Genomic DNA, 27228 nt, shown 5'->3' on the forward strand with positions numbered 1-27228 from the left:
CACTCTGAAACACACACTCATTTCAAGATGTTCGCCTTCTCTGTATCATCGCTGATAATCTTTCCATCTTTCTCAAGGTCTGCAACTCCTGGGTTTTCTTGCCTTAACTTTTTGATAAACTTGGGCCCGTTCCTTTGAGCCTCAATCTTCTCGAAGTTTTCAGTTGCTAAGGCTGCCCGTATCGCCTCATCAGGTGTAGAAGGGTTGGCCCGGAATGCCCCCTCTCGAATAGACTGACTAGCTATCGCATCAGAGAAGTGTCCTCTTGCGAGGCGGTCCCTTGCGGTTTCCGTAAACTCCGGGTACGAAAATGACGCCAATTCACGTACCGCCTGGCCAATCTCCTGTATGGTTTCCTTCGGCTTCTGCCTCCTATTCCTTAACTCCAGGAGGAAATTTTCTGCGCGCTCTCTAGGTCCAAAACGCCCATCCAAAAGCTTGAGAAGTTCTCTGTATGAATGCCTCTTCTTCTCTCCGTCTCCATGGTGAAGAAGTATCTTTAGTGCCGGACCCTGGAGGCTCGCCGACAGAAACACCGCCGCCTCTTCGTCATCCCATCTATAGGCTATTTTACATGACTCGAAATGTTCCTTGTAGTCTATCCACGGTTGTTTACCTCCGAAGCGGTCTGGGACAATCCTTGGGCGACCTGAGCTCTTAGTCAGCCTCTCTTGTAACTGCTTCTCACCGATTATTTTTTGATCTCGTTTGAGAGGCCATGGTGTCTCCCTATTAGAGGCTCCTGCGCCTCCCATTTCACGAGCTGGCTCCTCACTTTTCTCTTGTTCACTTATGACTTCCACTGGCTTCGTTAACTCCACGATTGCCTCCACAGGTGGCGTTGTGTCTCCTCTAATGCCAGTAGATTGTGCCTGTGGCATCCAAGACCGATTCTTCTTCATGTTACTCCTCGGAGGCGTCCAGTTACCTCCAGTAGCCTCCTGTCCCATGCCCTTCACCGGGGAAATGGAGGCAAGTCCAGTGTGTACACCTGAATCCAGCGAAGTCCCCTGACCTATGCTCTTCCAAGCATCCTCTAGTCGAGATATCCTACTCATTAGTTTCTCTATTGTAGCCTCCTGGCGTGAACTCTCCTCCATTGAACGCTGGAGCTCATCCTCCCTTCCTTGGAGGTCCACTCGGAGACTGTCAACCTCCTCCTGAAGTTCCTTAGCAGTCTGGTCTGTAATTATTAGTTTGTGTCTTCGTCTTAGTTAAATTAAGGGTCCTATTTATTAATTAATAATTGTCCTCGCCTCCTCAAGGATGAGAACGTGGTCAATTGGTAGCTAGGCGTATAATCCCACTTCTGACACCAATTGTGGCGGGAATATCCGTGACCCGATCCGTAGTCCCTTTACCCAGACAACCTAGCTTAGGATCAATACCCCAGCAGCCGGGAATGCAGGCCCGTTTGGATGGAAATATACCGCCCTATACGCGTAGCAGCACTCACCCACGCCCCTCAACCTCCAAGATGGACAAGACAGACAATTAAGTACACAACAGTCAATGACCTCAATTACTGATTGATTTATTTACACAGAATCATGTCATATGATGGAGCCTCTAATAAGTGATTGGTCTCTGAGCCTCTCAATTATCTCTGTAGGGGTAGCCTCGCATTAGCCGCTACGGTAAGGCAGTGCTGGGCAGCACGGCGATGCCTGGCTGGGGATAGCCTCTGAATCCCGGGTAAGAACCGTACGCCTCTAGCGTTCCTGTGCGCCTCCACTCTCCCGCCCTCGACCGTTTCCAGTCGCGATCCTTCCTCGAGGCGGCGGGTAGATGAGCGCGCCCTTCCGGCTCCGTCACGTTACAATCGGCAGATCGCTGTATGTCGCTCCGCCTCCAGTAGCCTCCGCGGACTCCGTGCCTCCTTATGCCAGCCTGACTCCACCGCACCACCCAGCACGCCTGAGCTCTTGTGAGGGCTGTGTCTCCGTCTGCGTCTACATGTACGTCTACTTCTAGCTAGCAACCAAAGATCCTACGGCGCTATAGGATCTTTGCTAGCAAATTAACTGCCCCGTGGCCTCTTATATAGGGGCCCGCAGCCGCTGGACTCTGCCGCTATAGTAATTTTCGCCACAATACTTTAACATAAATCGTTAATGGTGCTCTGTCCATGAAAGTTCCATTGCCTGGTTGCCATTCTTCAGCTGCAAATGTAAAATGAAGTCGAAGGACGATATTTGCACCGCGAAATCGTAAAAACTTTTACGGTGTCACATGAAAATTGGACTCGTATGAAAATCGGACTCTTTTTCCCTTTTATTGGTTAAACCCTCTCACGTGACCGGTCCCTCTCCTAATTATCTATGCATGAGCATGCGCAATACCACCAATGAGTCCGTATTTCATAAAACCTAAATTCATGCTACACCGGGATCAAAATAAGCACAGCGCGTTAACAAAAATAAAACGGCACACCTTGTAAAGTGAATGGCGCCCCCAATAGCCAAACAGTAGACTTGCCTCAGTGAGTTGTGTTCTCCTTTCGGGGGAAGGGCAGGGTCTTAGAAATCATCCTGCAGATATAATAGTCTTTAATCAACTTGAACTTACAGGGAAAATATCAGACTTTATTCAGGGGATGTTTTGGTCAAACATTAACTATAAATAAAAAAGTTGAGATCATTATAAAAACCACTTCCCGCATACCGCGATAATACTATAGGGAGTCCACCTCCGTTCGCACACTCCGAGCATGTCTATTTTCACAGGCGTCGTACACGGAATAAACCACACCACCGTCGGAATCACTTTGAAAAGGAAGAGTAATATTACAAAAGACAGGACAATTCGGGAAGGTTAGTGGGGAATCTCTATTCCGAACGAGAAACGTGATAAGTACCGCGATAATATGGCAACCCATCCCTACCTGATTATTGTTGAATAAATTATGATTATTGTTGTTTGAGATTACCGATGTCACGCCCCAACTTACTCCTAGGACTATGAGGCTCCGCGTGAGCGGAGCCTCATAGATCAAGAAGCCCGCAAAATCGCCTGCAGCACAAAACACTAATAAAGTACAAAAACGTCCATCAAAATGCAGCCATTTCACACAGAACCGCTGCACAGTTTGCCCCTTTACTCCGTACTTTACCTCTTGACATACTCGCGTATCTTGTGCGGAACTAACATGGGTGGATTCTGTCGGTTTTTAGGCCAAAATGATGAAAAATATGCCCTTTCCGCACTGAGCCAACCTGACACTTGAAACGTGCACGCATAATTTATGATCGAGCGATGCTCGGAGCGCGCCGCGGGGGGTACGGTACATGCACTTGTACGCATGCACATACTATCATTTCGCTTGTACCGTACCCCCCGCGGCGCGCTCCGAGTGAACCGAAAATCATCGCTCGATCATATGCGTGCACGTTTCAAGTGTCAGGTTGGCTCGGTGCGGAAAGGGCATATTTTTCATCATTTTGGCCTAAAAACCGACAGAATCCACCCATGTTAGTTCCGCACAAGATACGTGAGTATGTCAAGAGATAAAGTACGGAGTATAGGGGCAAACTGTGCAGCGGTTCTGTGTGAAATGGCTGCATTTTGATGGACGTTTTTGTACTTTATTAGTGTTTTGTGCTACAGGCAATTTTGCGGGCTTCTTGATCTATGAGGCTCCGCTCACGCGGAGCCTCATAGTTCTAGGAGTAGCCCCAACTATCGCATCGGTCCCAACTATAGTTGGGCCTGTCCCAACTATAGTTGGGCCTGTCCCAACTGTAGTTCCACAGTTGGGCTGGCCCAACTATAGTTGGGCCTGTCCCAACTATAGTTGGGACGGTCCCAACTGTAAGTTCCACTGTTGGGCTGGCCCATCTATAGTTGGGCCACTCCGATCTTTTTATTTTGCGGTGTCCCAACTATAGTTTACATTGATGTACAACTGTAAAACGTTCCCTACAGCTCTGATACACGTCTGACTTTACTGGGGACCACTGAAATTAGTTATTGATGGGGCGAATCTATAGTTGGGCCACTCCAATCTTTTTATTTTGCGGTCCCAACTATAGTGTACATTGTTGTACGATTATAAAACATTCCCTACAACTCTAATACACATCTGACTTTACTTGGGACCAATGAAATTATCTATGGGTGGGGACCATCTGTAGTTGGGCCACCGCAATATTTTTATTTGGCGGTCCCAACTACAGTTTACATTGATGTACGACGACTATAAAACATTCCCTACAGCTCTGTTACATACTGTCCGACTTTACTTGGGACCTTTGACATTAGCTATGGGTGGGGCCCATCTATAGTTGGCCGGCCATGGCAATCTTTGAATTTTGCAAAATGTTGCTGGACAATCAACCCAGCAGCTGGACAACTCATCCAACTGCTACTAGGCAGTACCACGTGACCGGCCAGCCTTGCGGCATGCATGCACGACGAATACACGGTGCCAGCGCCGCGGAACATTTAATCCAACAAGATCTATCAAGCATGAAGCATCCGGCGCAACTCCAGTCCTAACTATAGTTGGGCCGACCCAACTGCCGCACTATAGTTGGGACAGTCCCAACTATAGTTGGGACCGATGCGATAGTTGGGGCGTGACACCGACAATTCTGCTTCCGGTGTTATGTTTACATGTTTATTGTGCAATTAATTAACATAACAATAACAGAGATAAATAATCAACACTCATTCATAATCGGGCGGTAGATTTAAAACGGACCTGCACCCTTAGCCTTGAAGGTCGCTCTGAGTGATCTCGTCTAGGGAAGGGCCTTGGTTTGGGAAGATTGTCTTCACCCCAATACTAGGAGTTGGCCCGGGGGTTCCCGCCACAAGAGTTTAAGACATTATCGGGAGTCAACTTTATGTGGAGTTATATTTAATTTTGTTACAGAGGGTTATTTTAGTTTTGTATTCTGAAGACCTGCAAAATGAACATACAAAAAAGTTAAAATGTGAATTGTTTATAAATGTGTTTTATCTGGGTACTTAATATTATTAATTTTTTTTTGGGGGGGGGGGGGGTGTTTTTCATCATAAAACAGTTGAATCCAAATACTTATTAAATAACTTGTTATCAAAGTGAACAAACACTTGAAATATTCAAACCTGTTACCTCTGGAACACTGGACCAGTGCTCTACCCACTTAGCTGCTGTGCAGATATGTTGTCAGTCTCTCCGTTCAATAATTTTGTTCAAGGGCGCTAGTCAGAAGCCACAAACTCATTTATGCCATGTTGCCAGAGATCACACAAAGTCAGAATGCAAACCACATTAACGACATTGAAAACCTGTCAAATGGTTGTTGGATATTTAATTGATGAGACTATGGTTCTTGGTAATTGTATATGACATATTTTCACTCTCTGACATGGTAATTTCACTTGCCATATTTCAGCCGTGTTAGTCCAAGACCTGCATCCTTTGTAAGCAAGCAGCGCCAACATGGATACAACTGAAGCAACACCGTTTGACTGGTACTGCGGTGCCAATGCCACAGAGAATCTTGCCAGTTTCACCTTTGACCTGAACCACACCCTGTACAATGCCTGCTTTGTGGACCTCGTCTACACCTTACCACACCTCATCTTCATCTTGCTGGGCGTCCTGGTGCTCTTTGTTCTGAGATGCTGCACCAGCATCCGCAAGGAGCAACACCCTTACCTCGTCCAGTTCCCCGGCCACAACATCCGCTGGGTTCTCAACTTCGTCCTCCTCTCTCTAACTGTATGTGAGCTTGGAGAGGGCATCCTAACAGACATTGACGTCTACCAAGACACGTCCACCATCCCCCGCCTCTACGTCCCCGCCCTCCTCTCCCTAACCGCAGCCCTCTTAACAATGATCTACTACAACCAGATGGAGTTGTGGAGCAGACCGCACATGTCCTGGCTCCTCCTGCTCTACTGGCTGACCGCACTCGGAGTGGAGATCATCCGGTTCCTCAATCTGAACCATGATGAAGATGTCAACAATTCAATCTTCCGATATGATCTTAATATTGCTGCCGTCGTCATGTACTTCCTCTATCTGATGCTGGAAGTTTGGGTTATCATATCAAAGGTGAGCAGCTAACAAGTTTCAAAGTGTTATTACTCTGCCGTGTGTGTGTCCCTTGGCAAGAGTCTTAGTCACAACATTCAGTTGTTTCTGCAAATAAACAGGTATGAAAAAGTAATAGGCACTGTGAAGGCAGAGATGGTAATGGTGATTGTTAGCTGTTTGTGCAGAAGTGGAAGCATAAACATATACTGCTAAGGGAGCACAGATGGTCTAAGGAATGTTTTATGGTCATGATCAGTAGATGTAATAATGTAAAACTGCCTCAATTCTTGTTAACAACGCTAAATACCTGCTTGATACAAAGAATCAGGAAAATAGTCAGAGGACATCAGACTGGATTTTCAGGTCTAGCAAAAAACAAAAAAAACAAAAAACATGTCTCTCTTAATGTACTTCTCCTATATTGTGGCTTGTCTTTTGGTACAAGATCTGCAAGTGTTGCTGTGAGGAGGAGGAGTTTCCCGAAGACCTGAAGAAGGAGGACATGAACTATCTACAAGGCTACACCAGCCTGCTGTCCTCGGCGTTCTACTGGTGGCTCAACTGGATCTTCAAGAAAGGTTTCAAGCAAGCCTTGGAGCTAACTGACCTGGGCAGTCTGTCTGAGGTCCACACCACGCAGTATCAGAGGGATGCCTTCACTAGGGCACTCAAGAAAGAACAGGTACACATTCTAGCTGCTTACCAGATTGATGTGAAGTATATAACATTTCTTGCATTTTTACCCCTCAGCCGAGAGGCTCGAGGGGTATTGTCATCGCCTAGGGCGTCCGTCCGTCCGGATGTGTGTGAGTGCGTCCGTCCGTCCGTCCGGGCAGCTTAGTTTCCGGATGATAACTTGAGTAAGAAATGTTGTTTGGGGTTGTAACTTCGGTAGGGGGTTGCCCTTGGGAGTAGGCAAGTTGGGATTGGTTTTGAGGTCAAAAGGTCAAAGGTCAAGGTCACCGTGGTGAGTTAAATGTAAATGGTTTCCGGATGATAACTTGAGTTAGAAATGAGATTTTGGTGTCTAACTTTGGAAGAGGGTTGCCCTTGGGAGAAGGCAAGTTGGGATTGGTTTTGGGGTCAAAAAGTCAAAGGTCAAGGTCAGCATGGTGAGATAAAGGTAAATGGTTTCCGGATGATAACTTGAGTTAGAAATGAGATTTAGGTGTCTAACTTTGATAGGGGGTTGCCCTTGGGAGTAGGCAAGTTGGGATTGGTTTTGGGGTCAAAAGGTCAAAGGTCAAGGTCACCGTGGTGAGTTAAATGTAAATGGTTTCAGGATGATAACTTGAGTTAGAAATGAGATTTTGGTGTCTAACTTTGGTAGAGGGTTGCCCTTGGGAGTAGGCAAGTTGGGATTGGTTTTGGGGTCAAAAGGTCAAAGGTCAAGGTCACCATTGTGAGTTAAAGGTAAATGGTTTCCGGATGATAACTTGAGTTAGAAATGAGATTTTGGTGTCTGACTGAGGTAGGGGTTTTCCCTTGGGTACAGGCAAGTTGGGATTGGTTTTGGGGTCAAAAGGTCAAAGGTCAAGGTCACCGTGGTGAGTTCAATGTAAATGGTTCCGAATGATAACATGAGTTAGAAATGAAATGTTGGTGTCTAACTTCGGTAGGGGGTTTCCCATTGGTACAGGCATGTTGGGACTGGTTCTGGGGTCAAAGGCCAAAGGTCAAGGTCACCACCTTGAGTTAAAGGTTAATGGTGTCCGGATGATAACTTGACTCTGGCTGAGGGGTTTCAACAGCAACGCTGTTATTTTTGCTTATGGATTCTGCACAGAAGTTACAAAAGGGAGAGTTTGATCAAGAGACACTTTTATGCATTGCTGACAGCGCCAGAGGCTCAGAGAATAATGGTCCGTGAGAGTAAAATAAGAGTAAAATTCTTTGAGCATGGAGGAATTCTCAAGTTTGTGGAGGGGTGGAGCCCCACCTGTAGGTATGCCTGTTGATATTGCTGCCCGTTGATATTGCTGCCCGACAATTTTCACTTCAGAATTGTTACTCGAGCTAAATCATGGGGTAAACAAGGACCAATCTCATTCTTCTGATCACTTTTTCTTCCCCTATAATTTTTTTCCCAGGCCCGAGCCAAAGCCAACAAGACATCCCTCAGTCTGTATCGTGTCTACGCCCGAGCCTTTGGCTTCCGTATCATGATTGGTGGCTTCGTCAAGTTTGCCGGTGACGCAGCCACCTTCGTACCGCCCCTCGCTCTCGCAGCAGCCATCAGATACGTCACCACTCTCTACTATCAGCACGGGGAGGGTAGTCTCATCGATCAGGTGAAATCAAAAGAGTTGGGTAGAAAATGGTTTTTGGAATAACAAGTGAACAGTGGTCTATGTTTATCTTTAGTTTTCAGTAGTAAATACTAGTATCCTGCTTGAGGGAACAATGATGTACCATGGAATATTCTTAAACCATTAGATTCTGAAATTTGATTTGTCTAGCTCATGTAATGTGACCTATTCTAGATGCGTCCACTTTGAGTGTTAGTATGAAGTTGATTTCATCTTATGTATAAGATCTTTAATTAAGACTGAATGAAGTCTCTGTATGAATTTCAGACCAAGTACGTCTCAGTGACAGATTTCTTGAGTAACGGCTTTGTGTTGATCATCATCATGTTCTGGGCCAACATCATCAAGCTGTTATCCCAGCAAGGCCACTATCACATTGTCATCACTGAGTCTGCTCACATCAAGGCATCGCTACAGGTAAAGTACAAAAATGCTAAGCGGGAAAGTGGAGTCAAAAGTAATAGCAGCAAAATCCTGGTTAGCAAATATATCTGTAAAAACTGTTGACTGCACAATGAATTCCGCTTGGCAGTGTTCACAAAGAATTTCAACTTTTCTAAAGATGCACTGCAGTATTACCAGGATGTAGTCTGCCAATGACAGTTCAGACATGTTCATCCTGAATTGCTTGTTGATTGCACCAGATTGATTGCTTTCCTATACAGGTTTCCATGCCTCACTTGTTCAGACTTGCAAACTTGTTTGGTAAATTGAATTTCTCGACCGGAGATACAGCAAAAATCAATGCATTGGTGACCCATGCTCACATAACATGCTGTCTTTTCCATAAATAAACACAGGCGGCAATATACGACAAATCGCTACGTCTCTCCAGTTACACGATGACAGGGGGCGATATGACCATGGGCCAGATCACCAATCATATGTCGGTCGACACTTCCAATGTTATGAACTCGACGCAATGGGTCCACTATGTCTGGTCCGTACCATTTGTGGTATGTTCCTTAAGAATTGTTTTTCTTGCAGAAAGATAAAATATCTTTTGCTCTGTCACAATTAACAGAAAAAAGTCCCTAAGACTCATTTTGTGGAATCAGTCAAAATTGTTGTGATTTGAAAGGATGTAATTGTTAAATTTTTGTACAGAGATTTATAAATATTTCTCAATTTGGCAGTTTCCTGTATAATTCGTTAGTAATTCCTGAATGCCTGGGGAATATCATTGAAGAATGTTGCATATATCGTCAAACTTTTGTTTTATCTTTTTCGCTGTCAGATCATCGGCTACATGGTGATTCTATACTTTGAGCTTGGAGTGGCTGCCCTGATTGGCTGTCTAGTCTTCTTCGTTACCGTACCGATCCAGGTCGTCATAGCGAGGAAGACTGCCAAATACCAGAAAGCAATTATGGTAGGTCTCTGAGCAGCTCTTGTGTTTGAACGTGTCCATTGAAAACAATTTTTTGCCCTTCCCTTTTGACCTTGACAGACTTTGAGAAACTCACAATAAGTCCATATGTGAATTGCTAGTGTAAGGCTGTGTCCAAATTACGTGGCTACGGCTGGACGTACACGGGTCTATGGCAAGTGGCTGCAACGGCTTCCATAGGCGCGTGTGTAATATCCAGCCGCAGCCAATTAAGTCATTCAGATGTGGCCTTTGGCTGGCAGTAACGCAGGGCCTAGTGCCTTTTTAATGCACCTAATAATTGAAGACATGAATTTATGCTAGTCCCAAAATATGCAGGGGACCAGTCATTACCAATAAACATCCCATAGCATTTTGGCTGGTAACCTGGGTTTTTTTTTGCTATAAGCCAAAAAAGAAAAAGATTAAGTACTTAGCATCGCCATGGAATTGGGCCCACTAACGTCAAGTTTTGGTCATGTTTAAGGTCCAAAGTTGGGATGTCTTTTTACTTTGGTGATAAAGTAAAACTGGCAACCAGACTGAATTGGAGATGGTGTCCCAGGAATGAGAATTCTCTCTGAAAGTGACAAATTAAGATCCTCACCTCTAGGTGACTAGGTTGGGGGGGGGGGGGGAGGTTGCAAAATTTGGGAAATTTTACCAGCCAAAGAAAGGAAAAAAACTTTTCATTTCTTATAGATGATTGAGTTATCAATATATATAGTTATGGGTGAATCTTGTGTTAAGGTTCAATTTCTTTTCTTGCTACCTCAGGAAAAATCTGACGAGCGTCTGAAGCGAACCAATGAGTTGCTGCAAGGAATTAAGCTGATCAAGCTGTATGGGTGGGAAGACATGTTCTATACCTCCATCAGCAAAGTACGAGCCTTGGAGATCTTGGCTATGATGAAGGCGATGGGCTGGAGGATTCTGCTCAGTAAGCTTGAGAAATATTCATGACTTATTACGCGAAGAAGTTTGAGCCATTTTACGAGTAAGAACTATTGTTAACGATATTCTGACTATCTTCACTCCAACTCACAAAGTTGACTGTAGTAAGAGTAGTCAAGCCGAATATGCTAGGGACCGTAGTCGGTCTACCGTAGTCGGTCCCATCACTGGTTACAATAGCCACGTGCATCATAATGCATAGCAGGGAGCCAGCAGCCTTATGCAGGCATTATGCTGACTAGACATGTTTGCATATTGATACGAATGGGATAAATGACGTCACAAATCAACTACAAGTATATTAAACGTAAGCTTTTCATACGATGGATTTTTTTTGCGTTGGGGTGATGGAAGTCAATATAAGATTTTTGCCATTCACTCGACCATCGAGCTTGTGATATCCTACCGGAGTGATTTTGTATCCAATTTTCACTCGGGAGGTAGCACACTAAGAATAACAGTGCGTCGATGATAGGGCAAAACCTAATATTAAACTGAGCTTGCTCCACGTGCACGGCTAGAAGGAATGATATTGTCCTTTCAAACATCATGTATCACTTTGTTACTTATTTAGGGACTTGACTTTGTGAATAATCCAGTTAGTGTCAACAAAACTACCTCGACAAACTCATACGCTGTTGTCTCATGTCTGTCTGTCTGTCATGGTGTCTGTCTGTCATGGTGTCTTTCTGTCTGATGTCTGTGTATCACATTTTTTGTAAAAGGCCTAAAGAGCATGCCCAAGCATAAAGTGCAGTGGTTAAATGGAGAGGCTTGGTGATTGTATGCACATCCTTAAATAGTATGCTCCGATTGCACTGTCCTCTGAAGTCATGGATTTGTTTGTTTGGCAAATTTGTTTCTTTTAGACTTTGAATAGTTATTAGAACCTAAAAATTAATGTGGCCTGACGTTGCAAACTTAGCAAGTTCTTCTTCAGAGGCTAAAACAGAAATGACAGAGGCACATACATTAACAAGGGGGTGCACACAAACATGCAGGGATGAAAGAAGAAACACAAAAGGAGGATTAGGGTGGAAAGGTGTGGAAAGATGCAGGGGAGGGTGGATGAGAGAACAAAGAAACAAAGGGAGATGGCAAACCACAAGGGTCTGGTATGAACAGGGGAGGGACCAGAAAGGGGAAGGATCAAAGGTCACAGGGAGTGGGAACGGACAAAAGAGTGTGGGAGTGGAGGGGGATTATGCGGGGGGGGGGGGGGGGGGGGGGGGGGGGGGGGGGGGGGGGGGGGGGGGGGGGGGGGACAGTATGGAGGTGGAAAGGGATGAAAGATGGGGGAAGATGGGTAAACACAAACAATGAAGACCAGGTGGATTATCTGTAACAGAAGACAATGGAGGAAGAAAAAGATTAATCGTTTCCAAGTTGGATGTTGAGACCATGTGGTTGAATAGTTCGAAGACGATTCATCCACACTTTCTCTCTGCTGAGGCGAACTGAGTCCTTGCGATGGCCAAGAGATTCAATGCCCTGCAAAATCATATCAGAAATGGAGTGGTTAGGCAGGTTGAAGTGATGACCAACAGGGGTGTCTAGTTTCTTGGTGTTGACCGTTGACCGGTGGGCATAGAAACGCTTCTTGAGCGTATTCTTAGTCTCACCTACATACTGCACTCCACAGACCCTGCAAGAAATGAGATATATGACATTGGGGGTGTTACAAGTGATGTTACCAATGGTTCTGTGGGTAGTGACAGAAGAGTGGCCAGAAAAGGAGTCAGACTCCTGGATATGAATCTGGCAGACAACACATCTGGAACTGCACTTGAAAGTACCATGCTGGGTGGGAGGGGATGCATCTAAGGATGGGACTTCAGCTCGAACAATCAAGTCCCGTAGATTTCGAGGACGCCTGTAAGCCAATGTGGGGCCGTTGGGGATGGCGCGGGCAAGGCGATCTGAAGTATGGAGGATATGATGATTGTCATTAGTGATTTTGCGAAGGGGAGGGAGATTGGGGTGAAACGTGGTGACCAAGGGAATCATGGGTTTGGCCATGGCATCAGGGGCCTTTCCCGTGAGAGCTAGATTTCTGGGGATAGCTTTAGCTCTGGCAATGGCACGATGAACTTGACGAGAGCTGTGACATTATTAGAACATTATCTCTATAAAAACACTCCAAAATGTGTCGCTATTAGGCAAAACGTAACATTCATGATGAAAAATATGGCAAAATACCCTTTAACTGTCGATCGTACAAATGTGTACGATATGAATTTCGCATTATGCATTTTGAAACCTCAGTTACTCAAACATACATCTATTAAGGGCACACTGATTATTTGTAAGACACACAGCTAGCGGGTGGCACGCAAAATGCGATATCCCGCTTGTTTATGTTAATGATAATGTTAATATTACATTTCATTTATAAAAAAAAAAATATTATTAATTTTTTTTGTTATTATTTTGATTGGATATTTTTTATATCTTATTATCATACCTTGCATTGTTCTTTAAACAGTAGTTTCATGTTCTTGTTTTGCCGATACAGTGACTGTCACTAATGCCAGCCCTCTGATGGTCACACTTGTGGTGAGTGTCTGGTATTTTTTTTAATGGACTTATATTATGGAGATTCCTTTCTTCAGGAATCCAGGTGAAACAATTTTCTGAAGCTGACAGCACACAAAATGTTCGCTTAACAAAAACGGGTCACCGGCCAAACTGTCATGCATTGTGTATTTCTTGTAACTGCGCGGTTGCCAGCTGAATCATTCTAAGCCTATTCACTGAACAAATTCCCCAAGCAACATTTTTGGTTTGATTTTGGTCTGGTTCCGACCCACTCGTTTCACTATTCTACATCCTTTGACAGTCCTATGGCCTGTACACCAAACTGTCGGGCAAGCCCTTGACGTCGGACGTTGCATTTGCTGCCCTCGCTGTCTTCAACCAAATGGCGCTACCGCTCATCATCATGCCTAACGTCCTTGTCGTGCACATCAACGCCATGGTCAGCACCAAGCGCCTGAGGGCGTTCTTCGAGGCGCTGGAGATTGAGAAATTGGAATCGGATGAGGAGGGTACAGAGAGTGAAGTTGGCCGAGGACTCATCAATGAAGGGGTGAGAAAAAAAAGTTTTCAGAAACTGCTCCACTTTTACCCAATGCTTATAGTTGCTCTTTGTGACAAATTTCTATTGATTTGATGGTTTATTGTTTTTATATCTTAAAGTAATGTACAGTATCAGCTGATCTGAACTCGTCGGATTGAGAATGAAAATCAAACTCAATGTTAAGGAAATTTCATGGTAAAATTTGCAGAAATTACATATGCTCGACTTTTGCAGAATTGCAGCATGAATACTTGCCATTTATGTCACCAATTCACATTCGTGTTTTCTTGTGTGATGCATGCCGGTATGATGTATCACAGGTACAACAGGTGTTTCAACCCCTAACAGTCCTGAATCCTCAAATCTTAATATGATTTTGCGCACCCCCTTGGGAGTCACATGTGTAACCCTCAGGTAAAGAATGATAAAATGCCTGACCTTTGTCTCTTGTACTGATTCCCGTCATCAACAAGTAGTGTTGTAGTCGAGTACATCCAGCGGCATAGCTGTGGGGGGGGGGGGGCGCTCCTATGGAAAATTGGTGAAACCCCCAGTCGCCGCCGTTCCCCCCCCCCCGGAAATTTGGCAGTCGGAGAATAGCACAGTCCTATCAGTTACCAAGATTAGCAGGATGAACATCAAGTGCCTATTCCCCCCAACAAACTGTATTTTTGCAGTTGGCTTTTCATTTTAATGTTCCATGGAAAGCGAATATTGCCACCTACTGTCTGACATTGTTTTCCGTTTTGAATAGCACCCCTTAGGAAAAAAAAATTTCCTCCCCCCCCCCCCACTTTTTAATTGTATGGAGGCTGGGTGTTGTGCGGGGAAAAATACCGGACTGCCTTTCAGCACGGATGAAATTGGGCACGCCCTCCGCTGTAACCTCCAGGCCCCCCTCTTGCCCCCTAGGATGAGAACCCTGGCTATGCCGCTGAGTACATCACAAGTAATCTTGCAACTTTCCTACATATTACAAGGGATGGACAGAAACAAAGGAATGTTCTTTTCCCAGTTCATGTGAATAGTTTGTGACTTAACTAAGGACTAGATGACTTGTGATAGACTTGTGAGGACTTAGTGATGACTCAAACACAACATTGTCTTCATCATGTGTCAATGTTGCAATGTTCTCTCATATGTTATTGTCTGGTGCAGGTTGCCATGCGTCAGCCGAAACGACAGAGAGCAGAGGACAGACAGCATTTGCTGACATCATCTGAGGAAGAGGACAGGATGTATGACAATCCCAGCTTACCAGATAATATTGCCAGCTTACCAGATAATATTGCAATAAGGGTAAGAAGAACACGAACGAAAATATTTTTAACAAGAATATGACATATTTAAAAAAAACAAAAAAAAAACCCACTAATTTTGCCAAAAAGATTGAGTCCAGCCTGTGGCTGCATTGGCAAGCTTCAGCTGTTTGAATAAGTCCTTAATAGCTGAAAAGAGAGGAACGTGATGGACACTAAGTATCATTGCCACGCGGCATACCCACTGTAGGGTAAAATCTCACTCAAAAGACGTCATTGATTTTTGCACAAAACACAAAATTGGTGCAACATCGGTAGGATCCAGCTAGTGCAGTAACCTTGCATACTCTTTGTGGACCTGTGAATAAAGAGGTCCACAGCATGCAGGAAGCGTGAACGCTTTGTGGACTTGCACACGTCCACACTACGTTTCCCCCTCTCTGGAAAACAGGTTTAGAGGCATTTTTGGGTTAGGTTTATCCATCGCATAATGAAGAGAACACTCAAGGACATCATTATAAGAAACATTGGATTGAATTGGTATTCACAGTGCGAGTAAATTAGCTTTTTTCTCTTTTTTTTTCTTAACTACACATATACAAAATAATGTCCACAGGAAGGTAAAGTTGCGCGCATATGCAGTATGAACTTGACTCGCTAGCTCTCATAAACACACCGTAGGTATACAGCATCTTCTGCTCTTCTTGCATAGAGTCTGTAGGCTCTGTGCACTACCAAGAAACGGCATCTTCTTACCACCTCAGAGAGCCAGCTGGTTGGTGAGTCAATAGCGGGAAGTACGCGTGACTTATTGTATTTTGAATGCATATGAATTTGTTACCCCCACTTTTGTTCACTTAATTTTACAGTTTAAATCTGGCGCGCAGAGTACCACACAGAGGTCCAGGGCTACATAATCGGATTAACGCTGGCCCTGTGTGGCTGTGCGTTCAACCCTAAAATGTGACCCGGCACATTCCATTCATAAAATGGTTAAAACAAACCTATACATGACAATGTACATATAGGATTTGTGCACATATCGATGTGAAGGTATGCCTAATAGTACAACTTCTTGTCTGATTTTGTCAAACTTGATATAAACATCTTATTTCATTTTTGCATTCTTCAAGAAATCTGACGTAAACACTAACGTGTGCATGCATATAGATATCCTCCCCACAAACAAAATGGTACAGCCCAATAAACAAGTGCACGTTCTTTCCATCACAAATTTCTATAACTGCCTTGAAGTGAACAGTATTCAGATCCAAAATTACATTATTTTAAAATGAAATTAACTCCTAAAAAGACCACAGTTTTAATGCCAGATAACTGATTTACAAATGGATAGTTTTTAAATGTCTTATGTAAAGTAGAATTGGAGAAAACGTGTCTTGAAAAACAGGTGATGAGCAGAGTCCAAGATCACGAAACACGTGGTAAGCAATGGTACATCACTGTAAGTCTCGAACGATGCCTTATCGATCGAAAGTTGTCATTGGCCACTTTTTTCTTTGTGAAAAGTACAGTGGTTTTTTTCAACCAATCATAACAAGTTTTACATGTAAGAAAAGAGGAGGAGCTAAGCTATTCGATTCCGTTTACCCCCACACAATTCGATACTCTAGTCAGGAGTTACAGTCAAAAGAGTCGACGCGAGGGCGCTCAATCGGTGCGTTTACACAGGAAAATGATGAAAAGTTCACATTTTCAAAGCCAAAAGTACGTGGATTTTTTTCAAGATAAAAAAAAATAACATATACCATGAGAAAGAGAAAGAGTTAAATTGTACAGAACCGTTTACCCCCATTGAAAAAGACCGCATGGTTATCAAACTATGACTGGAAACATCGAAAAAAGGGGCCTTTTTACCGGGATTCTCGCCCGGAAACGGGCCCGCACAGAGGTTTGAGCTGAAGTGAACACAACAAATTCATATGCACCAAGCCATAGCATCTTTGTGTTAATTAGTGTGACACTGGAAAATGTGACACGACAAGGATGGTGTACATTTACTGTGACTGGTTCATTTAATGGTGAACTGCATCTTACACAAACAAAACAAACCCCCAGTCGAGTCATCCACAAAATCTTGAGGCATTAACTAAGAACATGTGTAGAAGTGGCAGGACACTGTGTGGTGTTTACAGTACCAGTGCTAGTGGTGGAATGACTCACTCAAGACAATTGGCTAAGTGAGAGCTTTACCTTAAGGGTCAAGCGAGGGCGCTGCGCAGGAGAAATATGTAAATGAGCTGTCACATACTCCCCTGCTCTAAGGTTGGCGTCCCGACAACCTAAACAGATAAAAGATTAATACAAAAAAAACAAAGTACAATTAACTATTTACAAAAAAAATCATCTTGGCTGGACTCCGGCCAACATCTGTGCCAACAGCAGCTGCGTTCGGCTGATGTCTGCTAGTACACGTGGGTCTATCGCAGGTGCAGGGACAGGCATTGCTGGAGTCTCTGACTGGATGACGGACTTCGGGAGGTGATGGAGATTGGAGTGTTGTCCCGCTCCAGCACGGCTGGTGTGGCGCAACTGCTCCGCTTTGGCAAGTGGGACCTCCTCCTCTGTAGTGGGTTCCGGTGAAGAATCTTCCACTTCTGATGGGGGTTGCGGGGCTAGATTGTCAGGGTGGTGCTCCCCTGCTTTGTGTAAAGCAGCGGGTGCTCTCTCCGGATCTTGCACATCTGAAGATTGAGGGGCTTGGTCCTCGGGCTGGTGCTCCCCTGCTTTGTGAAAAGCAGCAGGTGCACTCTCTGGCTCTGGTTGACCTGTTGGCATCGCCGGAGTCTCACCTTCTGTCTCCAATATGATGACCACCTCATCTGCCTCCTCTTCTGCCTCCTCATCTTCGTCAGTGTGCGCTGGCAAAACTGGGTCATCTTGATGACGACATCCAGTAGTTGGTTCATCCTCATCCAGCACCAAGGCTCTGCTGTCTAGGAGGTCCTTTCGATTCAGGGTCTTCTCCTTTCCCTCTCCGTCAAGCGGAGCAACGATGTAGACGTGGCCGGTTGGGTTCGTCCTCCCTACAACCTTGTGAGGTCGGTTGTCCCACACATCTTGGATCTTGTTTCTTCCCTTGACGGAACGGTTTCGCAGAAAGACCCTTGCTCCAACATGAAGATCCTCATCTCTCGCTGCCTCATTGTAGCGTTGTTGTCTTCTGAGAGCCTCTTTCTCTGTTGTGCCTGCAGCTTTCTGAAATGCTTTCTGCATTCGCACATGATGGTCCGCTACCCACTGGTCAAGCTCAGGATCGTCCTCTTCCTCTCTTCCGAACCCAAGAAGGTGGTCTACGGGTAATCTCGGTTCCCGGCCAAAGAAGAGATAGTAGGGGGAGTAACCTGTTGAGGAGTGGGGTGTCGCGTTGTATGCGTAGATCAGCTCTGGGAGATGTTCTGGCCATCTGCGCTTCTGGTCTGGGGGCAGCGTGCGTAAGCGATCGTGCATGGTACGATTAAAACGCTCGCACTGCCCATTTCCTTCGGGGTGGTAAGGCGTCGTTCGGCTCTTGGTGACACCGTACATCTCACAGAGTTCCCGGATGACTTTGCTTTCGAAGTTCCTGCCCTGGTCACTGTGAAGTCTGCGAGGCACACCAAAACGGACGAACCAGTCTCTCACTAAGCATCGAGCCACCGTTCTTGCCTTTTGGTCCTTGCATGGTATGGCTTGTGTAAACTTAGTAAAGACATCAGTGAGAACCAGAACGTTTTCCACATTGTTTGTGCCAGGCTCCAGGACGGTGAAGTCCATGGCAAGAACTTCGAGGGGTCTTTTGGCGATTAAGGAACCCATGGTAGGATGGAGCTTCTTCCCAGCTTTGGCTAACATACACCTCTGACAATTCCGGCAGTACTCTTCGATGTCGTGTATCATCCCTGGCCAGAAACATCTGCTACGGGCGAGTGCAAGGGTCCTTTCTACTCCTTGATGTCCAACCTGATCATGGACTGCGGCTAACAACTGCTCTCGTAGAACTTGAGGAAGCAGAAGTTGACTGATCTCGCCACTTGCTTCTTTTCTTTTCTTGTAGAGAATGTTGTCTCTGGCCTCCAGGTGGTTCCAGAACTTCAGTAACTTCCGCGTTGGCTTGTCCTCCTTCATGAGCTTACTGATGTGTGGTTGTCGTCCACTCTCCCAGTAAGTACACAATCTGCCTAGGTGTTTGTCGTTCCGTTGGAGTGTAGCCATGTCTTCAGTAGAGATGGAGGGAAGGGTTGACATCGCAGCGGGTGCTGTCACATCTGGTCTGATGCGGAGTTCATTTAGTCCAGCTTCAACCAGGGTGCCTCTTACTTGCGAAATAACTGTGGAGGGGATGGGAGTGGAGGAATAAGATGAAGAAATAGTCTCTTCAGTGGACATCTCTTCAGAGTGGGCAGTTTGCAGATCGTCACTGTGAGTGGTCTTCCTGCTGAGGGCATCTGCATTGCCGTTACTCCTTCCTGATCTATACTTGATAGTGAACTGGAATTGTTCCAACTCTCCAGCCCATCTGGTCTCTGTCGCTCCCAACTTCGTGTTTGTCTGAAGATAGCTGAGGGGGTTATTATCAGTGTAAACGACAAAGTTTGCACCGAGAAGGATGTCCCTGAACTTCACAGTGATTGCCCAACGCAATGCTAACAGTTCCAACTTCATGCTGCTGTAGTTCTGCATGTTCCTTTCATTCTCTCTCAAGCCTCTACTGGCGTAACCCAGGACTACCAAACCTTGCTCTTGTTTTTGGGACAAAACTGCACCCAGACCTTGGTAGCTAGCATCAACCTCCAGGATGAATTGACGAGAGAAATCGGGGTAGCCTAGGAGAGGAGCAGTCGTCAGAAGTTGCTTCAAGTCAGTGAACGACTTGTCACAAGACTCATCCCATGCATCTGATATGGGTTTGATGGGACTGACCTTTCTGTGTTTCTTCTTCCCTGTTCCTCCTAAGAGTGCGTGGAGTGGAGCCGCGACTTTAGCAAACCCTGGTACAAAACGGCGGTAGTACCCAGCTAGACCAAGAAACCCGCGGAGTTCACGTTCTGTGGCTGGCTTCTTCCATTCTCTCACCGCGCTTATCTTCTCAGGATCTGGAGATATCCCTCCATCAGATATGGAATGGCCCAAGTACTTCAGTTGTTCCGTGAACAGGTTGCACTTCTCTGGTTTAACCTTCAAGCCAAATTCAGTGAGGCGGTCCAGCACTAACCGTAGTCGTTCAAGCGTCTCCTCGAAGGTACGTCCAAAGACTAAGATGTCATCTAAGTAGACGATGAGAGACTGGAAGTTTTTGTCACCGAATGCTTTGTCCATCAAGCGCATGAATGTGGCTGGCGCATTGCAGAGGCCGAAGGGCATACGGGTGAACTCGTACAGACCTCCAGTCCCTACTCGGAATGCTGTCTTCTCAACATCTTTTGCAGCAACGGGAATTTGATGGAACCCATGGGCGAGATCCAGGCTGCAAAAGAACTTTGCTCCACCAAGTGCATCGAGGGCTTCGTCGATGCGGGGAAGTGGATAGGCATCTCTGTGAGTCTTGGCATTCAGGGCCCTGTAATCAACACAAAGCCTCAGCTTTCCATCTCGCTTCCTCACGAGTACGATCGGTGAAGCATACGGACTGGATGACTCCCTGATCACGCCCCTTTCGAGAGATTTCTGCAGGTATTCTCGAACTTCAGCCCATTGGTGAGGAGGTATGCGCCGGTGAGGTACTCGAACTGGAACATCGTCAGTAGTGTTGATAGCATGAGGTATTTTGTCACAGAGTCCGATGTCGTCTTCATCTTTGCTAAATGTGCTGGCATGGCTGGAAATTAGTTGGTGGAGTTGATGTTGCTGATCGTCTCTTAGCCCAGTACCGACTTTCATCCGTGACATCAGGCTCCTGGCTTCATCAGCGCAGTCGTTTTTAACTTCACCTGCCTGCATTTCCTGCCAAGTTGCTTCAAAAGCTCTGCTGTGATGTTCGGCGACCGCACTGCTCACTGTGGCTACTGGGGTTCTCGGGGGTAAATAGAGGTCATCATTCGTGAAGTTTGCAACTTGAACCGGTATTCTACCACTGCTGTCGATGGAGACTAGTGTAGGAGCTACAGCTAACCCATTTGGTATGTGGGTCACATCTACATCCAGCTGTTCTATTATGGCCTCGTAAGTCACATCAGTTGCAGCAGGTTTCACTGAACATTCCATCAGAAGGAGAGAGTTGGCGGGGACTAGGATGGGCTTGGAACCCACTGTTCGGACTTTACCTGCAATATCTGGCTGATGTACAGTGCCACTTCGCACTTCCTCATAGAGAGCGAGTACATGAGCCCATTCAGGTCCGTCACTTCGTCTGTTCAAAACCTCCAGGTAGTTTTGGCCGCTTGCATCTTGCCGTAACTTCTCTCGGATGTCCCTGAAGATGTTTGACCCAATCACTCCTGGTACTCTCTTCTTCCTCTCTGCAATTGATGTGCCTGTAGGGTCCTTGACCACCAGAAAACCCATGTTGATGAAAGAGTGGCCCAGCACTGTTAGTGGCAATTCAACATAGCCGAGGTAGGGAATGGCCAGACCTTGAGCACCGGAGATGCTGATGAACGCAGTCACATCTACTAATTCTGTCTCAGGAAAGTGTTCTCTGAAGAAAGATTCAGTAATCGTTGAAACTTGCGCTCCTGTGTCAAGTAGACAACGCACCCTTGATGCACCAAGCTGGACGACAGATTCTGGACACTGCCCTACCGCTTTTCTGTAGATTGAGCCGCTATTAGTTGATTCTTGTGGGCCTGCCGTGTGGCTCTCAATGACAGGCCGTTCTAGTTTAACTGAGGGCCAGGCTTCCGGGGGACAAACTGCTGTGCTGGGGACTGCTGGGGGACAAACTGCTGTACTGGGGACTGCTGAGGAACGAACTGTTGGGCCGCGGACTGCTGGGGGACAAAGTGCTGTGCCATAGACTGCTGGGGGACAAACTGCTGGGGATCCCTGGTACCCTGACTCGTTCCTCCTGACGACGGGGATGACGGGGCATGGGGACAGTCTCGCTTGAGATGACCTGTGGACTGGCAATTGTAGCAACGTCTAGGACCCTGACTCCAACGGCGAGCAGGTCGTTGCATGGCATGTACGAGTGCCTCAATCTGCTGCTGTTGCCGCTGCAGTTGTTCACCCTGCCTCTCAAGAAGTGCCTTCATGCCATGTGCCCCGTCTTCAGCCTTGACCTCCTGTACTGCTACTGCCTTCTGGGTTTTGACACGGCTGGTGCCAAGCCACTCGATGGCACGGTCTCTGGCATCGAAGAAACTCAGCTCTGGCGAATCGATGTTCATGCGCCGCAGTTCTCTCCGTAGACCCTCATCATAAACTGCCTCGGCTAGCCTTCCCTTCAGCGTTTTATCTCTTGTAGCATTGAAGGAGACATCCAGGCGAGCCATGGAATTAAACAATTCCATGAGCTCGAGGGAGAAACTCAGTAGATCTTCTCCTTGGCCTTGTCGGAAGGAGAAAAACTTTTGCTGGATCTGGGGAAGCGTCTCACCATCACCAAAGACTTTCAGCAGTACACGGTAGATTTCCTCTGGACTCTTTACGGTGTCACCTCTGCCAAGGATTTCTTGCCTAGCTCTGCCAGCAAGATGGTCGATGATAAACGCAGCACCGTCCTCCCCTCCGATCTGTCGTGCAGTCAACTGACCTTTGACGTCACTGACCCACTCTTGGACAGATGGATCACTCGGTTTCTCCGGCTTTCCCCTGAAGCGGTCCAGCCGTCTCCCTGCCGCTACGTATATTTGCTTCACTGGTGGGGTAGTGGAGCTGACGCCTGCTGTGGCTTTCTCACGCTCCTCCTTCTCCGCCTGAAGAGCTACCTTCATCGCCTCAAGCTCGGCCCGCAGTTGCTCCATTCCCTCCATTCTTGATAACTGTAGCAGCTCGTCTCGGGGTCAGTTGTCTGCCGTTAGTTTCGCCTCATCCTCGACTGGGGGTAGATGCAGTATTAGTACACCATCCTGTCTACGACGCCAAATGTGACACTGGAAAATGTGACACGACAAGGATGGTGTACATTTACTGTGACTGGTTCATTTAATGGTGAACTGCATCTTACACAAACAAAACAAACCCCCAGTCGAGTCATCCACAAAATCTTGAGGCATTAACTAAGAACATGTGTAGAAGTGGCAGGACACTGTGTGGTGTTTACAGTACCAGTGCTAGTGGTGGAATGACTCACTCAAGACAATTGGCTAAGTGAGAGCTTTACCTTAAGGGTCAAGCGAGGGCGCTGCGCAGGAGAAATATGTAAATGAGCTGTCACATTAGCATCAGGTATTGTCAGAAATGCGTTCCAATGTATTCCCCAGTAGTCTCACCATCTGTCCCTTTCTTACTATTGTCAGTGTTACAATCCTCCCTTTCCTTTCTGTCCTTGCAGATCAGAGGTGATTATACATGGGACCAGACTGCAAGTACGCCAACCCTCAGAAATATCGATTTGGATATCCCAGTTGGTAAGTGACTTTATACTTACAAACTCTCTAGGTTATATCGTATTAATTCAACTGTGAATGCGAAACAAATTTGATGTCATAAAAGAGTTGAATTGAGTTCGACTTTTGTGAATTCACAACATAAAACCTTGCCTGGAAATGTTCAATGCGTTCATTTTCAGGTTGTTTTTGAACCCTCCTTAGCCACAGATCTTTGTGGAGAGGAGATATGAGTTGGCATGCTGATTTGCTGCTTGTACGCAGGGTCGTTTCCAACCATGTTGTAATCTTTTAGATTCTTTAAGGAAGTTTGAGGAGTACATGAATGATGACTCCACTAGAGACATCATAAAGTATATAACTTGATTAGCTTGTCATCAACCCGTTAACATTTCACATAATACATGTACCATGATAGAACAAGCCCCCTGACACCAGACAATGTCTTGCTTTGTTTCTTGTTACAGGCAAGTTGACTATGGTAGTGGGTCAGGTAGGATCAGGCAAGTCTTCCTTACTGTCTGCTATCCTGGGAGAGATGACCACAGTCTCAGGAAGAGTCCAGTGGAACAGGTAAATGGAACAGATCTTAATGGACAAAAGGTGTGGACAGGTGTCCTTAATGGAATACATGTGTATGTGGACAGGTGTCCTTGATGGAATACAGGTGTGGACAGGTGTGGACAGGTGTCCTTAATGGAATACAGGTGTGGACAGGTGTCCTTAATGGAATACAGGTGTGGACAGGTGTCCTTAATGGAATACAGGTGTGGACAGGTGTCCTTAATGGAATACAGGTGTGGACAGGTGTCTTTAATAGAATACAGGTGTGGACAGGTGTCCTTAATGGAATACAGGTGTGAAAAGGTGTCCTTAATGGAATACAGGTGTGGACAGGTGTCCTTAATAGAATACAGGTGTGGACAGATGTCCTTAATGGAATACAGGTGTGAACAGGTGTCCTTAATGGAATACAGGTGTCCTTAATGGAATACAGGTGTGAACAGGTGTCCTTAATGGAATACAGGTGTGAACAGGTGTGGACAGGTGTCCTTAATGGAATACAGGTGTGAACAGGTGTCCTTAATGGAATACAGGTGTGGACAGGTGTCGTTAATGGAATACAGGTGTGAACACGTGTCCTTAATGGAAAACAGGTGTGAACACGTGTCCTTAATAAAATACAGGTGTGGACAGGTGTCCTTAATGGAATACAGGTGTTTGAAACTTAAAACAGGTGGCCTTCTTCTCATGCATTCTACTTGTACTTTTCAGAAAATAGGCGGAAAATGTATAGGTCTGTCTTCATTGTGTTAAATGTGTTAATGTTGTGTATGTCTATGTCCATAATGTTTCAAATGTCCATTGACTCCTGCTGTCGGCCATGTGTTGTGTTCTTTGGGAAGCCACTTTACCCCTACTTGCCATTTTACCTAAAATGATTAGGATTTTTATATTATTTACATAACATTTATTTAGATAACATTGATTTAAAATAGCCTTCCCAACTCTATCAGTATGCACCATGAAATAGACAGTCGACCAATAAGTATTAAAGATTCAATTTTGTTTGAAGACAATCTCACATGATTGCACTTGAAAATACAAGCAAGCTGTGTTCATTTCCTGTTCTTTCAAAATTGTTTCTATCATATGCATTATTTCAGGCAGTATGATTCCGTCGCTTATGGAGCTCAGAAGGCCTGGCTGTTAAATGCTTCCCTCAAAGAGAACATTCTTTTTGGAAACAAACTTGAAGAAGACAGGTACTGAATTTCAATACCACATTTTAAGAGCTTCATGTTTTCTTGTGTCATTTGTTTGTTTTAATTCTTCTGATAGTGAAACCAAGGATTCTTCAAACATGCACAAGCACGTGTAGCTCAGAAGATTGAAAAACGTAGTTAAGTCAGTGAAGAAATGTTCAGTTTTAGAGGTGGGAGGAAACCTGAAGGATATTCCAGGAAAAGCCACAGAATCAGGTAGGGAGTGAAAAACCTAATCCACATGACGGCCTGGGCAGGGCGAGAACACAGATCAAAGAGATGGAAGGCGAGAAAAGTACCGCTGCGCCAACCTGACTCCCTTGTTGCTAACAGATGGTTGAATATACAGGATGCATTTCAGTTCTGGGCACTGTGGCTTCATGAGATGACAGTGCAAGCTCCCTTTCCTTCTTTCCTGTCCAGGTACAAGAAGGTCATTGCTGCCTGCTCCCTGCAGCCAGATATTGACATCCTCCCAGGAGGAGATGAAACAGAGATTGGTGAGAAGGGAATCAATCTGAGTGGAGGACAGAAGCAACGAGTCAGCGTGGGTCGCACCATGTACAGCCACAACAATGTCGTCATTCTGGTGAGTCTGCAATCCTTGTTAGGATCCAAATGGATACCCATGTACCTGTTACCCAATGGAAAATGACAGGTAACGAGTTCCATCACAAGTCCATCATAAGTAAATCATCACAAACCAGTCACGAATGACAGTGGGTGAACAGTAACAAAAGAATGCCTTTGTCAAAGCTCATTTGAATAGCTTGTGGCTTGAATTGGAACTTTAGGCCTTGTGATGGACTTCAGGGACTTGTGATGGACTGAGCACATCCCTGCTGTCTTAGGGACAGTGTGCCTTCCTGAGAGAGACACCTGTTTTAATTCTAGGCTTGTTTTGAGTGTAAGCTTGCGCCACCTAAGTAAAAGCTTTTAATATTGGTTTGTGTTTTTTTCAGGATGATCCCTTGTCCGCCTTGGACATGCACGTTGGCAGTCATCTCTTCAAGGAAGGCATTGAGGACTACTTGATGAGGAAGAGTAAATGCACAGTCGTCTTGGTTACTCATCAGTTGCAGTATGCTGACAAGGCTGATAAGGTCTGGATATATTGCCTCTTAAGGCCTCATCGTACTTCATGTTAATGCAAATGCCAAGCACTTCTTGACTGACTTGAGTTTCTTCAATTTGTGAAAATTCACAGTGCGTATAGTTGCCATTATGTTCCGAATTTGCTTTGCATTCGCGTAATTTCACTGGGAACTGAATTGCATATCATGAAGCGGTTGAATTCTGCCTCGATTGAAATTTGTTCATTTTTTCTCAATATGTTGGGCCTTTAGGAGGGACAGAAATGGTCGTTGCTTGTCAGAAATTTTCGATTTTTCAATTTCGATTTTTTTTTTCACATTGAGGCCAAATCACATTTTTTTTTCACTCAGAAAAAAAGAATACATTTGAGGGTTTACCTTGATTAAGTTTAACGTCATTTCCAAAAAAAATTAAGACAAAAACTGTTTTTCTTCATTTTGGGGGTCTGGTTTTTTTTGCGGTATTGTAAGTGGATCTCCCCTTTCAGTTTGCATATAAATTTCATTAAGCAATATCCCTGCAAGGCTCTACCAATTGGTTTTTTTCCATTTACTTACAGATTGTGTACATGAAAGACGGTGTGATCCGTCACCAGGGAACGCTAGAAGACATTCGGGAGGAGAACCCAGAGCTTGTAGCCAACTGGTCAGCCACGGCCAATGAAGCCGAGGAATCGGAATCAGAAGGTGAAGACGTAAAAGAAGAGAGAGCCAAGCTGGTCCGTCAAGTCTCCACTATCATGGAGGAAGAGAAGAAGGCAGAGCTAGCCAGAGGTAAGGCCACGCCAACAGCTGGCAGTAACACATGGGTGTCTATGGCAGGGTTCCTACAGTCATGGAAAAACCTGGAAAAGGCATCATGGAAATTACGGAAAGGTCATGGA

At 45.4% G+C, this 27228-nt stretch overlaps 2 protein-coding genes across 2 annotated transcripts in view; one reads left to right on the forward strand and one right to left on the reverse strand.

Moving 5' to 3' along the window:
- Positions 1–2752: 2752 nt before the first annotated feature.
- LOC119737371 (ATP-binding cassette sub-family C member 8-like) overlaps positions 2753–27228 on the forward strand; it is a 34376-nt gene continuing 9900 nt past the window's right edge. Inside the window, exons 1-17 of the mRNA XM_038211682.1 lie at positions 2753–2813; positions 5382–6046; positions 6474–6710; positions 8119–8319; positions 8605–8754; positions 9138–9293; positions 9575–9709; positions 10484–10646; positions 13176–13216; positions 13500–13748; positions 14898–15038; positions 23430–23505; positions 23952–24057; positions 25152–25250; positions 25674–25839; positions 26213–26353; positions 26905–27118. Coding sequence (XP_038067610.1) covers positions 5429–6046; positions 6474–6710; positions 8119–8319; positions 8605–8754; positions 9138–9293; positions 9575–9709; positions 10484–10646; positions 13176–13216; positions 13500–13748; positions 14898–15038; positions 23430–23505; positions 23952–24057; positions 25152–25250; positions 25674–25839; positions 26213–26353; positions 26905–27118 — 2893 coding nt within the window. The 5' untranslated portion in view covers positions 2753–2813; positions 5382–5428. The remainder of the gene's footprint in view (positions 2814–5381; positions 6047–6473; positions 6711–8118; positions 8320–8604; positions 8755–9137; positions 9294–9574; positions 9710–10483; positions 10647–13175; positions 13217–13499; positions 13749–14897; positions 15039–23429; positions 23506–23951; positions 24058–25151; positions 25251–25673; positions 25840–26212; positions 26354–26904; positions 27119–27228) is intronic.
- LOC119737372 lies at positions 21507–23308 on the reverse strand. Its single transcript, XM_038211683.1, has one exon. It carries the CDS (start codon positions 22906–22908, stop codon positions 21811–21813), a length of 1098 nt encoding a protein of 365 aa, XP_038067611.1. The 5' UTR covers positions 22909–23308; the 3' UTR covers positions 21507–21810.

This window comes from Patiria miniata, unplaced genomic scaffold (assembly GCF_015706575.1).
Source record: "Patiria miniata isolate m_02_andy unplaced genomic scaffold, ASM1570657v1 HiC_scaffold_3, whole genome shotgun sequence".
In the NCBI taxonomy this organism is placed as follows: Eukaryota; Metazoa; Echinodermata; class Asteroidea; order Valvatida; family Asterinidae; genus Patiria; species Patiria miniata.